General features: G+C 34.3%; 1 protein-coding gene across 2 annotated transcripts in view; it reads right to left on the bottom strand.

Moving 5' to 3' along the window:
- SOS1 (SOS Ras/Rac guanine nucleotide exchange factor 1) overlaps positions 1-14,953 on the bottom strand; it is a 162,486-nt gene that overhangs the window by 71,370 nt on the left and 76,163 nt on the right. For both annotated transcript variants that reach the window (XM_003339775.4, XM_056793255.1), the window contains exons 2-5: positions 10,670-10,795; positions 5,928-6,059; positions 3,269-3,433; positions 1,743-1,952 (exon numbers count right to left, since the gene is read on the bottom strand). In XM_003339775.4, the coding sequence (XP_003339823.2) occupies positions 1,743-1,952; positions 3,269-3,433; positions 5,928-6,059; positions 10,670-10,795 (633 nt within the window). The remainder of the gene's footprint in view (positions 1-1,742; positions 1,953-3,268; positions 3,434-5,927; positions 6,060-10,669; positions 10,796-14,953) is intronic.

The raw sequence follows: 14,953 nt of genomic DNA, 5'->3' as shown, positions 1-14,953 counted from the left end.
GCTCACCGTGCTGATGTCTTCCATTGTGCAGTCACATAATCCTTGGCGCCTCGTTCTTGTTCAGTTACTCTCAGAACAAGGAGCCATGCAAAGGATTGTCACCAGAAGAAGTGCTGTACGTGAGTGATGCCTCACTTTGCGGCACTGCTACATAGAGTGCTGCTCTCAGTGACCACCAATGAAAGAGATGCCCCTTCCGGAAGTGCCATGGGGGCCAGATAAATGGCCTCAGGGGGCCGTATGTGGTCTGCAGGCTATAGTTTGGGGACCCCTGCCTAAGTTGATTGAGTAAAGAAGTGATGTGTCAGATCTGAGCTCAAGGGAAATAATTTTAGGAATATCTTTACTGACTAGGTAAGAAGAAATGAAGGTATGAAACAGGGATATTGGTATATTTAGAAAGGAGGTCAGAGGTAAGAGGCACAACAAAAGTACCAATCAAGGATCTGACAACTGATTTGACACAAAGTGAGTTGGGGGTTTGGCTTTTGGTTGGTTCTGTTATATCACTGGTGTATAATTTTCATAAAATCCAAGATTTAAAAAAAGTTTTGAGAGAAATTTCAGGAAAAAAAGCTTGCTAACTACTCGAATCAAGAAAGTAAACTGTTTGAATAAAGTGCCATAAAGAAACCTACACTGCATCAGAAGATCCAGAATGAACTTTGGGATGTAATTGATCGAACTGAAGGGGGTTGAACATATCATTTATTCTGAATGTAAACTCTTATGCCAAAGGGGATTGCCCCTAGCAAATGTCAATGCACCTAGCAAACACTGGTTTTGCTCTCTCTCTTCTATTTCCCTCTTATCTCCAACTATTGTGGTTTCCTCTTAGAAAGTGTAATATTGTAAGTACCTTTAGCTATAAGATTTTTAGAGGTATAAGCTAGTTATATTAAATGATTCATTGGGGAGACTAGTCTCCCAAAGAATCACAGGGGGAATTGTGAAGATAGGATTAACTCTTAGTGTCAAGTAAGGGTACTTTAAATTCTTGATTGATTAACTTAAAAATAGACATGGGGAGAATTAATTCTATCCTCATACTGGTACAGGGAACTCCTAGAGAAGAAGCATACCCTACCAATGTTCATAGGCACCTCTAAGAGGTTAAATGACCTAGCCAGGGTCACAGAGTCAGTTCAAGGACAAATATGATTGATCCTATGAACTTGAGTGAAGAAGATAATGGTAGAACTATCAAAAGAAAGAGAAGTTACTGGAAAGGGTGGGTTTTAGTTGGAAGATAAATTCATTTATGGACATAAGTAGTTGGAATTTCAGAGTAGGCTTCCAGAGGAGAATTTCAAGGAATAGGGGATGGGGGAAAAAAAAGCATGAAACCAGATTTTAGAGTCTTCAGTGTAGAGCTCATAGCATGGGAATGAATGAAATTGTCAAAGTACAGACAATAGAGAAAAGGGCCAAAGATGAATTTAGTTATCATTACTGCTTAAGCAGTAGGAAGAAGACAAGGATATAAAGATAACAGAGAAAATGAGACAAAAATCATATGATGAAAGTCAAAGCAGGAGAGGATAAAAAGGAAAGGAAAATTCATCGCATCAAAATCTCCAATAAAACAGGAGGCAGTGTGATTTACTGAAGTAAATGGTCTCATAACTAAAATAAAAGAATTACTATTCCTGAATATTCTAAATTCAAATTTAAAAGACTTATATGAATATAAACCTCAGATTATGGTGCTTGTATTATGCTATATTTATAATAATACTTACGTGGGAAGAAAACAATTTTGAATTGGAGACAAATGGCTCTCTAAAAACTTTAATAATAAGATTAAGTTCCCTTATATATTGTCGAACTTCAGCCATAAATGCCTTTACCAGGTCATAATATGTTTGTTCTCCTGAAGTGGAAGGTTCTTCATCAGTTAAAGATAATATATTTATATCTTCTACATCTTGATGGAACATATCCATCAATACCTATAATATACAAAAATATAGAAAAGGAAGCAAATTAAGGAGTTAAAGAGTCAAATATGAAGTTAAAATTAATAAGAATTACATACATCTCACCAGATTTTAAAGGTTCAAAAAATACAGACAAGGTGTCATGTTAAAGTGGAAAGATGAAACTGGGGTTAGGAAAGCCAAATCTAGGTTTTGTTAACTAGTATGAAACTTTTTGGCCTCTATGACACTCAGCTTCCCCACTGGCAAAATGGATAATAATAATTGTCAAAGGACTATTATAAGAAAGAATTTTGTAAAATGCAATAAACAAAATTTTTATTATAATTAAAATTAATGTCAAAAGTAATGTAATTTTAAAGTAGCCTCTAAATTTTTCTATCCCACTATACTTTCTCATAGTAATAATGTTAATTATTCTATTATCATCATAATTGTTAGATATGCAAGTCAGCCAACAAGTATTTGTTAAGTACTTTCTAAGTGCCAGATGTATTAATTACTGAAGATATCAAAAAAGGGGGCAAAAATAAAGTCCTTGTCGTCAAGACGCTCACATTCTAAAAGGGTAGACAACACAAATTAATTTTACATACAAAATATATACAATCTTAATTGAAGGTAATCTCAGAGGCAAAGAGCTAACAGTGAAGAAGAGACTGAGGAGCAAGGGAAAGTCTCCTAAAAAGGTGGAATTTGAGCTGAATGAGAATAACCTCAAATATACCTTCACAAAGTTGTTCAGATGTTTTCAGTTGTGTCCAATTCTCTATGAACTAATTTAGTTTTCTTAGCAGAGATACTAGAGGGGTTTGCCATTCCAGACTCTAGCTCATTAAAAAAAAGCAAAAAAAAAAAAAGCCCTTGCCTTTTGTCTGAGAATCCATACAGAAGAATGGTATGGGTTAGGCAATGAGGGTTGAGACTTTCCCAGAGTCACACAGCTAGAAGTTTCTGGGGCCATATATGAACATAACCCCCTGTCTACTGACCTGGCACTGTATTCACTGAGCTGTCCCCCTTTCCAACTTACTTGACTGATTAGGAAACTGCAGCAAACAAGGTTAAGTTATTTTTCCATAGTCACACAGCTAGAAAGTGTCTGAAGGCAAATTTGAATTCAGGGAAATGAATCTTCCTGACTCTAGGTCCAGCAACTCTTATCTACTATGCCACCTAACTGACCCAGCTTCATAAATGATAATATAAAATATAAATTTAATCCACATTAGATAATTTAGAGATAGTATAGTTCCATCTGAATCATTCTTTCATAATATTTAAAGAATTAAAGATTATTAGTAAAAATAAACACAAATGTTTCCTACCTTATCGGCACACATTGCTACTTTAATGTCCTGTTTTGTAATTTCATAATGTCGTATATTCCGTACGTAATTTCCAACCAGCTTTAAAATATCTGCAGAAATGTATTCTAATACTGCTACTATGTAAACAGAAACTTGGTGGTCAATTTTATACCCTAGAACTTCCTGTGAAATAAGAAGAGAAATATTTGTAGGGAGTTAAAGTAACACAATGCAGAAAAGTAATGGTGTGCTTCCTTTGAAGTAGCCTCTATGCCCCATGGCTTTAATTGAAGCCTATTTGTCTTATAGGAATTCAAAATTAAAAAAAAAATTTAACCAAATACAAAATTTGGAATAGCCAAAGAGCATCTCTAATAACCTAAAGAGATTTTAAATAAGAGTAAATTATGGTCAAAGCAGTTTTCCAATTTAGAAATATTTATTGAGAAAGCTGTATATGTAAAATGATAGCAGGGAAGTCCCCATGAGAGCAATTTTCCTTGTGTTCCTCAAATCAAAACATCCAACAAATAAGTTCTCTGGAGATGTGATTTTTCTACTATTGATACACCGAATTTTCAAACTATAGATGCCTCGCATTAAATACCATACCTTCTCCTCTATACCTGGACTATACAATTTGCTAAGACAGGGAAAGTTGTTCCTGTAAGGCCAAGTCTGAGCGCATTTTTTCCCATTAAACAATGTTATAAATGGTGGTTAAATGTAACCTAAATAGATATGTAGTACAGTATTTCAGGTACACTACAGGGTAAATATTCTTTGGCAGTTTGGACTGGGAATTCAACCATTATTTATTACATAATCTGTGCATACTTTTTTTATACTTTTTTAGTTGACTTGCACTGATAGTGATTTTAGTCAATCATTCAATAAGCATTAAGTGCCTATGATGTGCCAGCCACTGAGGTAAGTGCTAAGGATTAAAAAAACAAAAATAAAAACAGACAAACAGCTCTTATCCTCAAAGAGCTCACATCTAATGAAGGAGACACAAGCATACACGCTAAAGACAAGATAAATAGGAATTAACAGGGAAGACACTAGAATTAAGGGGAATTAGGAACAGCTTCCGGGAGAAGTTTAAATTTTAGTTAGGAGTTAAAGGAAAACAAGAATAGAGGAGGGAAAACATTCCAGGAATGAGGGTTAACCATAGAAAACACCCAGAGTCAAGAGATGGACTGTCTTGTGTAGGGAAAAGCTAGGAAAGTAGAGTTACTTGACAGAAGAATTTGGTGGAAGTGTAAAGTATAAGAAGACTGGAAGGCATTGGGAGGCAAGGTTATAAAAGGCTTAGAATAGCAAACAAAATTTTGTATTTGATCCTGGAGGTGACAGGGAGTCAATGGAATTTACTGAGTATAGGAGTGGTGAGGTCAGACATGAATTTTAAGTAGAAAATCACTTGGAATACTTAGCCTTGAGACAGGCAGACCAACCAGCCAACTACTACAATAGTTCAGATATAAGGTGATTAAAAAAATTAATAAATAAAGGATGATGGCAAAAGAGAAGAAAGCATATTTAAGAGATGTCGGGGTAAAATTAACAGGCCGTGGCAACAGCTTGGAGACAGGATTGAGAGATAGTGAGGAATCTAGGATAATACCTAGGTTGTGAGCCTGGGAAGATGGCAGTATTTGAAAGCACATACTACCTGTGTCTAAATCTCCTAAAAATTCTACATTTTGCTAATTTAGGAATTTTTAAAATAATTTCTACCTAGTTAATCAGAGAAGTTCAAAAGGGAGCAAATAGAAATTTCTATACTATTTGAGATCTTAACCTTTTTTGTGTCATGGACCTTTCTAGCAGTTTGGTGAACTTGATGTCCTTCTTAGAATAATGTTTTAAAAATGTATAATTGATGGAAACATTATGCTTCACTTAGAAGTTAATGAAAATAAGTACATAATTTCCCCCCCCCCCTCCAAGTTCAGAGACCCCTTTAAATCTATCCAGGAGTTCTAAGTTAAAAATCCCTGGCCTTACTATCCTTAGATGTGATTTTTAGTAGTATCCAGTTAGTCAGACTGGCCTATTAAAGTAGTAACACATAATTTTTTTTTAATTATATATTTTGTTTGGAGGAATCACTGATTTACTCATTTATTGTTAATATCTATTTGCTCATATTAAAACCCAAGTGTTATCTAACAATATCTTATTAAAAGCTGTGCTATTTTTCCTAATATTTCTGGTGACCTATTATCTGTTCATAAGGAAAAGTAGAAGGGAATAGGACCATAGGAATTTGTGTCTGAAAAAAGCTTATAGTACTTTGAAAACAATTCTATAGTATTGGTCTTTATCCAAAATTTAGTAAATCTATGATAAACTTTTAGTATCTGGGTAACAATCTAACATGCAAGGAGAAAGAAGTTTCTCCCTTGAAAAGACAATTATTGTTGGTGAAGTGAGATGTGGAAAGTCCATGTAGACAATTATACTCAGGATTTTCAATTTGTTTCATTATTAATGCTATTAAAATAACAAAAAGCTAAATGGTCAATGAACACATTATTCTGAATCTCCAGGAAATTATAAGGAGGAATCTTATTCATCAAGTTATTATAACACGCAGTAAAATATCTGTAAGTGCATTAGTGGTGTTTTTCTTTGCTTGAGAAATAAAAGAAGAATCCAACTTTACCTTTAATAAGGGGTGAATTTTTTCTACTGGGAGAGATAATGGATTTCTTCGCTTCCTCTTTTCATTAGCAGATTGAGCATCAGCTATTGCCCACTTATCAATTGGATGAGGAAAACTTTTTTGTACACGATCCTTGGAAAGAGGAAAATGGGAATTAAATATAAAATACATGAGATTATCAGTCACAAGCAATTTATATGAGTGTTAGAGATATTAATAATATATGGAGATTATATGTCTACTAACATGTAGTTTTCACAAGATTTGAATGCATATCCATTAAAAAACCACTAATAGAGGAAATGAGAATTTTAAATGACAATTTATTTGATTAATTACATAATCAGAAGATACAATGTCATTTCATTAAAAAAGATGGAAAAACTTCAGATATGAATACAATAAAGATACAAGATGAATATAATGTTAATATGATCAAATGCTGCAATTATTTTACAACAGACATTCCATTTAAAAAACTGAAGAAACTAGTTATTTGTCTAAGAATTAAATTATTTTACTAGGTAAGCTATGATATAAGACCACAGATACCAAAGTATTTTTCTAATTTGAACAAATTTTATGCATTGCAAAATTAGAACCACTAGAGGTCACTACTACACAATAATTTCATCATACAATTAATTATAAGACTTTTCTAGTTGTAAAATATTACTTCCGATTATAAATCTAAATAATAATTCCCTTTTTGATCTATCAAATCTTAAAATGTACCTCATAGTTTGTGGAAAAGGGGGGAAAACAGATTGTAATGCTAAGTCTGTTAAAACTTATGAGAATTGTTCAATCTAAGAAGAAAGGCATTTTATTCTTATTTAGGGAAAATAAAAGAAATTAGAATGTAGGGACAAAATACAAAAATAAAACAACTTTAAAAATGTAATTTCTGGATTAGGTATTAGGACCTTATTGTCTTTTAAAAGGAATCTGGTAGGGTGGTTTTCCTCTAGTTTTTGAGAATGACTTCAATAGTATTAGAATTTTTTTTTAATTGACAGAATTCTCTTATGAATCCATCAAGACCAGAATTTTTAAATTTAGTATCCTTTGCAGCTTGTTGAATTTCCAATGGACATTATCTTTAGTTTTTTGTTTGTATAGTTATTTGCACATTATATCCACCTTTAGATTATAAGCAACTTGAGAGCAGTGATTGCTTTTGGTCTTTTCTTTGTATCCTCTGTGTTCAGCATAGAATATAATAGACATTTTGAAACATGTTTGATAACTTGACATCCTTTGACCCAGTAATACTGGTACTGGGTCTATTCCTCCAAATAGATCAGAAAAAGAAGAAAAATTGCCTTATAAAATATATATCAACAGGGTGACCAAACATGACCCTAATCCTAACCATTTTATTAAGAGGGGAGTAATTAGGGGCAGAAGGGAGCTAGCCCTTTAGAGAGACAAAAATACAAGAAGGTACTTTGATGAACTCCCAGAGGAGTTGAATGGAAAAGTCATGAAAAGCTGAAATTAAATGACTAAATAATATACACAAATACTACGATTATAAATAGTCAGCTAGGCTGATAAAGGAGAAATTAAAGAGACAAAACATACCTTCATTATATATCAAAATTTTATGCATACTTCAACTCTTATACATCAAAAAGGAACTGTCAAAGTATTACAACAAGGTATTTTATTTATTCTTTTACTTATTTTAAATTCATTTAAATAGAAGGGAAGATCAATGGAATAGACTTGGGGTAAATGACCTCAGCAAGAAGTGTTCAACAAACCCAAAGATCCCTAGCTTTTTGGACAAGAACCTACTATTTGACAAAAACTGCTAGGAAAATTGGAAAACAGTAAGGGAGTGATTAGGTTTAGATCAACATCTCACCATGTACCAAGATAAATTTAGAATGGGTAAATGACTTAAATATAAAGAAGAAAATTATAAGTAAATTAATTGAACACAGAATAGTATACCTGTTGGAGATATGGGTAAGGAAAGAATTTAAAACCAAGTAAGAGATAGAGAACATTACAAAATGAATAATTTTTATTACATTTAAGCGGTTTTGTACAAACAAAAACCAATGCAACCAAAATTAGAAGGGAAGAAACAAATTGGGGGAAAAGTTTTATAACAAAAACCTCTGACAAAAGCCTAATTTCTCACATTTATAAAGAGTTTAATCAATTGTACAAAAAAATCAAGTCATTCCTCAATTGACAAATGGTCAAGGAACATGAACAGGCAGTTTCAGTTTTCAGATAAAGAAATCAAAACTATCAATAAGTACATGAAAAACTGTTCTAAATCTCTCATACTTTGAGAAATGCAAATCAAAACAACACTGAGGTACCACTTCACACCTAGCCAATTGGCCAATATGACAGTAAAGGAAAATAATGAATGCTAGAGGGGCTGTGGCAAAATTGGGACACTAATGCATTGCTGGTGGAGTTGTGAATTGATCCAACCATTCTAGAAGGCAATTCGGAACTATGCCCAAAGGGCTTTAAAAGAATGCATACCATTCAATCCAGCCATATCACTTCTTGGTTTGTACCCCAAAGAGCTAATAAGGAAAAATATTTGTACAAAAATATTTATAGCCACTTTCTTTATGGTAGCAAAAAATTGGAACATGAGGGGGTGTCCCTCAACCGGAGAATGGCTAAACAAATTGTGGTATATGATGGTGATGGAATACTATTGTGCTGTAAGGAATGATGAACTGGAAGAATCTTCAAAAACTGATACAAAGTGAAATGAACAGAACCAAGAGAACATCATACACAGAAAGTGAAACATTGTGGAACAATACAATGTAATGGATTTTGCTAATACAAGACAATCCCAAGGGACTTATGGTTATTAGATCCGGGAGTGGGGAGGGGAGGGAAAGAAAATGAAATATGTAAACATGGAAAAATATTAAAATTAAAAATACAGGGAAATAAATAAAAAAACAGAAAAAATTCATTTTAATAAAAAAGATTACCAAGAACAAATTCCACTTACAGAGATTATGCCAAATCAGATTACGAAATTATTAAAGGGCACTTAATTTAAAAAAATACAACCAGGATATGAATAAAGAGAGGGGCTCAGATAACATGCAATTGAGCTATAAGATAAAAATAGATACTAAATAAAATAGAACACTAAATCAATACATCGAATAAACATTTACTGTCAATAATAATAGTAAAATACTGTTAATTTGGTCTTCACTAACAACATCCGACAACTATGTATAAACAAGATGTATTGAGTGTAAATGGGAGATAGTCTCAGAAGGAAGGAACTAACATTATAGATCAGGAAAGACTTCTTACAGGTAGCATTTGAACTGAGATACAAAGGAAGCCAGGAAGTAAAGAAAATCTAAGAATATCCCAAGAACAAGGGTCATCCAGTTAGGATTCTCTAATAAGGAGGTGGAATGTTGTGTTTAAAAAAATAGCACTTAATCACTGGATCAGAGTATATGGAGGGGAATAAGATTGGAAGATTATATTCATATAAAGGTACCACAGAGTTCATACACGTAGAAGTAGAATACTTGTGGGTGATTGCTAGAAGCAGGGTAAGATCATCTCTCTAAATGTAGATGAGAGATGGTGGGGTAATTAAGACGTCATTGGCACCTTTGGAGAATGAAGCTTCAGTTGATTATTGGAATTGGTTGGTAAGTCAACAAACACTTATTAAATATCTAGCAGGTGCTAGACATTCTGCTAAACAGCAGAGAAAGGAATAAAGCAATCTCTGCCCTCAAGGAACTCACATTCTAATGATGGAAACAACATGCAAATAGATATTTTCATACAAGATATATACAGTAAAAATAGAAAGTAAATTCAGGGGGTCATGGGCTAAGGGGAGAGCCAGTAGGAAAGGCCTCGTGCAGAACATGGATTTGTGCTATCTTGAAAGAAACGGTCTGAGGACACTGGGCTCAGCTTCCAAGAGCTGGAGATGAAGTTTATTGAGGAATGGGAAGGCTTTAAGAGAATCCCTTTGGTAGCTGAGAAGAAGATGGATTGGATGGGAAGAAATTTAAAACTATTGCAATAATCTAGATGAGAAGTACAATAATCCAGATGAAAATTGATGAGGGCCTATACTGAAATAGCAGGTGTATGAATAGAGACATGGGAACATTACAGGTGATGTTCTGAAGCAACAAAACCTGTAATAAATAGCCTGAAAATGTGGGATGAGTTTAAGTGAGGGCTGGGGCAGAGAGAAAGCGGGGGTCACGCACGCAATACTAAGGTTGCAAGCAGCCTAGGTGAGTAGGAAGATAACAATAACAGGGCAGTTGAGTGGAGTTGGAATTTGGGAGAGAAAGATGGTAAATTCTGGGGTTAGACGAGATGATCACAAAGGTTCCTTTAAGCTCTAAAATTCTGACTAAAATATCTGAATTGGATATGAGGAAAATTAAAGATGTTGTTTTAGTTATCCAATTATCTTTCGGTTCCACTTAGATTCACATAAGGAATAAAGGCATTACATTTGAAGAGTTCAGTTAGAAATGAGGAAGAACTTTATATAAAGGGGAATTGAGGTTATGGAAACTGTAGTTCTAATCTCGAATTGCTGAGATGTATTCCAACTAAAATAGTCATCAAAACATTAATTATTTTATAATATTGTACATTTTTATGAAGAGTCAATTTAATCCCCTAATGGCATTATACCACCACTAACATAGAGATTACATATACTTCAATATGAAAAATTATCATACCTCAACATCTAAAACGCTTCGGGGTTGAGCTTGGCACAGCATACTTAACAGCTGTAGAATTAACTCTTCAACATATTGGAGAGCATCCTCATTTGATGCAAGTGTAGGATGGACTTGCATCTGCACCTACAACCACAAAGAAATGTAATTAAACTGTGTTTTCTCTAGTCATTGTTCACCGTATGCTATACTTGAAGTTGGCAAATCTTAAAAATAAGTTTTAATTAAAAATGCAAAATTGTATACATATAATATTATAAGATAGTTAATTTTGTCATTAGGTTTTAAAAATTAAAAATAATTTAAAGCAAATACATGCTTTCTCTAATACATGCTTGTTGACTTGAATTTGTGTTCATGACATACATGTATATGTTAGCTTGACTATTAGAATATAAAACCCTAAAGAGTAGATAATATTTCCATCTTTATCTTTGTATCCCCAGTGCTAAGTACAATTCCTCCAAATTACTAGGTGCTTAATAAATATTTGCCAATTGTCTTTCTAAATTATCCCCTGGAATACTAATTCATCTTTTGTTATCTTGCCAATGTGCTAAGTGTAGGCTGAAGCCTTAATTTTTGCTTGTTTTGCATTTCTCTTATTAGTGATTTCATATGGTGGCCAATAGTTTATAGTTCTTTGGCTTTTAAAGCCCTTCCATCACGTAGGCCCTTCTTCTCTTTCCAATCTTCTTTAACATCTTTATCCCCTCTAACTACTGTATAATACAATAACAATGACTGTTCCTTTAACAAGACAATCTACCTGCAGACTGGTTGTCTCCCATGTCTGGAATTAACTCTTTCTCCTCATCTCTGCCTCCCGGCTAAAAAAATCTCATCTTCCTCAAGAAGCCTTTCCCTAGTGCCTTTCGTCCGTTGCTCACCTCCAGTTTACCCCAGACACAGCTTGTTTGTATGTTGTCTGTCCCATTAGACTGGGAGCTTGCTGAGAATGAGGGCTGTCTCTTTACCTTTCTTTGTATCTATGGTGCTTAGCTCTGGTCCTGGCACACAGTAACATATTTAAGAGTTAACAATTGAGTGACTGGAATTACAAATTAGCTCAGTGACTCTGGATAAGGCATTTAGCCTACCAGTGCTTCAGATAATTCTCTACCTCATTGAGTTTCCGATAGCAATGAAATCCCAGGTCCCAATTCCCTTCCTTCACTCCCCATTTATATTATATATAAATGCACAGAGTATTCAGGGAAGCCTAGCAACTCTGCTGTGAAGGCTTGCTGAGCACTTTTTTTCAGAGCTTCTTTCCTCCTTGGGGTCTACCTGCCACCGAGTTCTTCCAGTGGCTCCAAGAAGCTGCAGCATCTATGCTGCCCACATCCTGGTAAACTGTCTCAGCAGATGGGCTAAACCAGGTTGAGCATATCTGCAAAGCCTCAAACCTATTGGTGAGTTAGGAGGGTATCTATCCTAGCCATGTGAAGACTGCCCCTCCCCTGCATTGCTCCTCACCAATGGAACAATGGAACAAATTTGTTCCAGAAGCCATGAAGGCTGTGGAAGCTTGTGCTATAGTGCTTAGCACTTAGTTAGACCTTGAAGAAGCCAGGGTCATTCATTGCATCCCAAGATATCACTTTTGTCCTGCCATTGGACTTCAATGACAGTGGAAGAGAGACTGAGGCTAACAACTTTGGGGGAACACTGCCTCATTTCAATCCAATTTATGCACTAGTCAGAAGATATCACCAGGAATGCCATTTTGGTCCTCTTCAAGTAGAAAGGACACCAACTTCTTCCCATCCTCATATCTAAACTCAATTTCAAGTCATTTCAGAACTTTATGAGTAGAACACTTGACCACAAATCTGTCTGCCTCAGTTTTCTCAGCTTTAAAATGGGAGTTAAAAAGTTCCTACCTCCCATGGTTGTTGTGACAATAAAATTAAATATTTAAAGATGCTTTGCAAACTTTAATGGGCTATGTAATCATTAGCTATTAATATACTATTGTAATGTTGAGTATTTGGGATCCAGTTTGGAGTAGATGTGCATCTTTGCTGCATAAAGTTTTGTCATGATATTAAAATTTGGTTTCAAACAGAACAATACTCCATACAATTCCTGATATGACTCACACTTAAATTATGTTTTATGGTGTAAAAAATTCTTTCATCAAAATAAACAAGCTGAGATAGGCATTGTATTATTACCTCCATTTTACAAATAAGGGAATTGAAACTCTAAAAGGTTAAGTGACTTGTCCATAATAACAGCTAGCTAGTTTAAGAGTAAGGTCTCCCTCTCCCTTCAAAGACTTCTCTTCACCTACAGGAACATTCATCAACAGAATCCTTTTCCCAAAACCAGAACAAGATCTTCAGGAGTTTCCCTCTTTCCATTTCAATTCTTTCCTTCTTCTCCCCACCCATGCCCCCGAAGAGAGCTGATCATATATATATATATATATATATATATATTTACAAGAGGCATATACCTCTCACAACTATAAAAGAAATATTCTTAACTCAATAAGAGATACAATCAGTTACAGAAGACAAAATAACTGTGATTACATGAAACTGAAAAGCTTCTGCACAGAAAAAAAATAACATAGGATAAGAAGGAATGAATGGGGAAAATATTTGCATCAAATTTCACTGATATGGGCTTGATACCAGATACATAAACAATATGCATAAGGATAACAGCCACTCCCTAACAGATACTTGTTCAAAAGATATAAATCAACAGTTCTTAAACAAATTGTAAAGTAGTTCCACCCACAAGAAATAGTGCTCAAGATCACTAATGATAAGAAAAATAAAAATCAAAACAACCTTGAGGTTTTAGTTTATACCTTGCAAAGTGACAAAGACAACAAAAATGGCAATTCTGGAATGGTTGTGGAATAACAGGAATACTAATACGCTTTTGGTGGAACTATGAAATGGTAGGATCATTTGGGAAAGCAATTTGGATTATGCAAATAAAGTGATTAAAATGTCCATACCCTTTGAATCTGAGACCCCAAAGGTCTCAAAGGAAGGAACTGATTAAAGTCCCCTTTATACAACAAAATGAGAACACTTTTTGTGACAGCAATGAATTAGAAAGAAACAAAGAAGATGCTTTTGGGGGGATGGCTAATTGGGGAATGGCTAAACAAGCTGTGTTACATGAATATAATGAAATATCACTGTGCTATAAGAAATGCTTGTGATGAATACAGAGAAGCATAAAAAAATCTAGATGAACTGATGGAGAGAACAAAGTAAGCAGTTAATAATAATGGTAGCAATAAAAACAACAATTAAAAAAAGGCTAACATTTATATAGTGCTTACTATGTGCCAGGCCCTGTGCTAAATACCTCACAATTAAAATCTAATTTGACTTCACAACAATATTGGAAAGAAGGTACTATAGTTAACTTTTTTTTACAGTTGAGAAAACTGAGGCATGAGAGGTTAAGTGACTTGCCCAGGGTCACATAGTTAGGAAGTATCTGAGCCCAGGTTAGTTTTCCTGAGTCTAGGACCAGCATCCTATCCACTGAGTCATCTCACTGCTCCAACAACATACACATAACTACAACAAAAGAAATCAAAAGTGAATGAAACAAAATTACAGATCAAGTCTCAAATGAAGGGATATCAGGACACCTCCGAACTAACCCTTTGTGAAAGTAGAAGGGGTACATATTCAGGCTTTGAAAATGTTATCAACCACGTGCTACTTTCTCCTGCCTTTTTCAAAAAAATACTATTTTTTTTTAAATATGGAATAATTCTCTGGAAATGGGAGGGAGATGGATAATTGGCTTAACTATGATGATAAGAAACAGAAGATATCAATAAAGTTTTTTTTGGAAAAAAGACATAAAAATATCAAAATTATAGAGTTTTAAAGTAATTTAGATAGTAGAAAGAGACTGAGGCTAACAACTTTGGGTGACACTGTCTCATTTTAATCCAATTCACACTAGTCAGAAGATGTCACCAATAATGTCATGTTAGTCCTCTTCAAGTAGAAAGGACAACAACTTCTTCCAATCCTCATATCTATAATATGATGGGCTTGGCCTAGATGGGGAAACTGAGGCCAAAGGTGAAGTGATTTGCCCAAATGAGCCAGATGGTAAACATCAGAGGTGGGATCTCAAACCATGTTCTCTGAATTTAGAGCCAGTTTTCTTTCTACAAAGAATGAAATGAAAATCTTTGATAAAGAATGTAACCTGACAATAGTACTTTTGCAAAATCAATCATATTATAGAAAACTTATTTGGTAAAACAGATAAAAATAAATTTTAACT

Source organism: Monodelphis domestica, chromosome 1 (assembly GCF_027887165.1).
Source record: "Monodelphis domestica isolate mMonDom1 chromosome 1, mMonDom1.pri, whole genome shotgun sequence".
NCBI lineage: Eukaryota > Metazoa > Chordata > Mammalia > Didelphimorphia > Didelphidae > Monodelphis > Monodelphis domestica.
The sequence above is the reverse complement of the archived record's forward strand: the minus strand, read 5'-3'. Positions and strand labels throughout refer to the sequence as shown.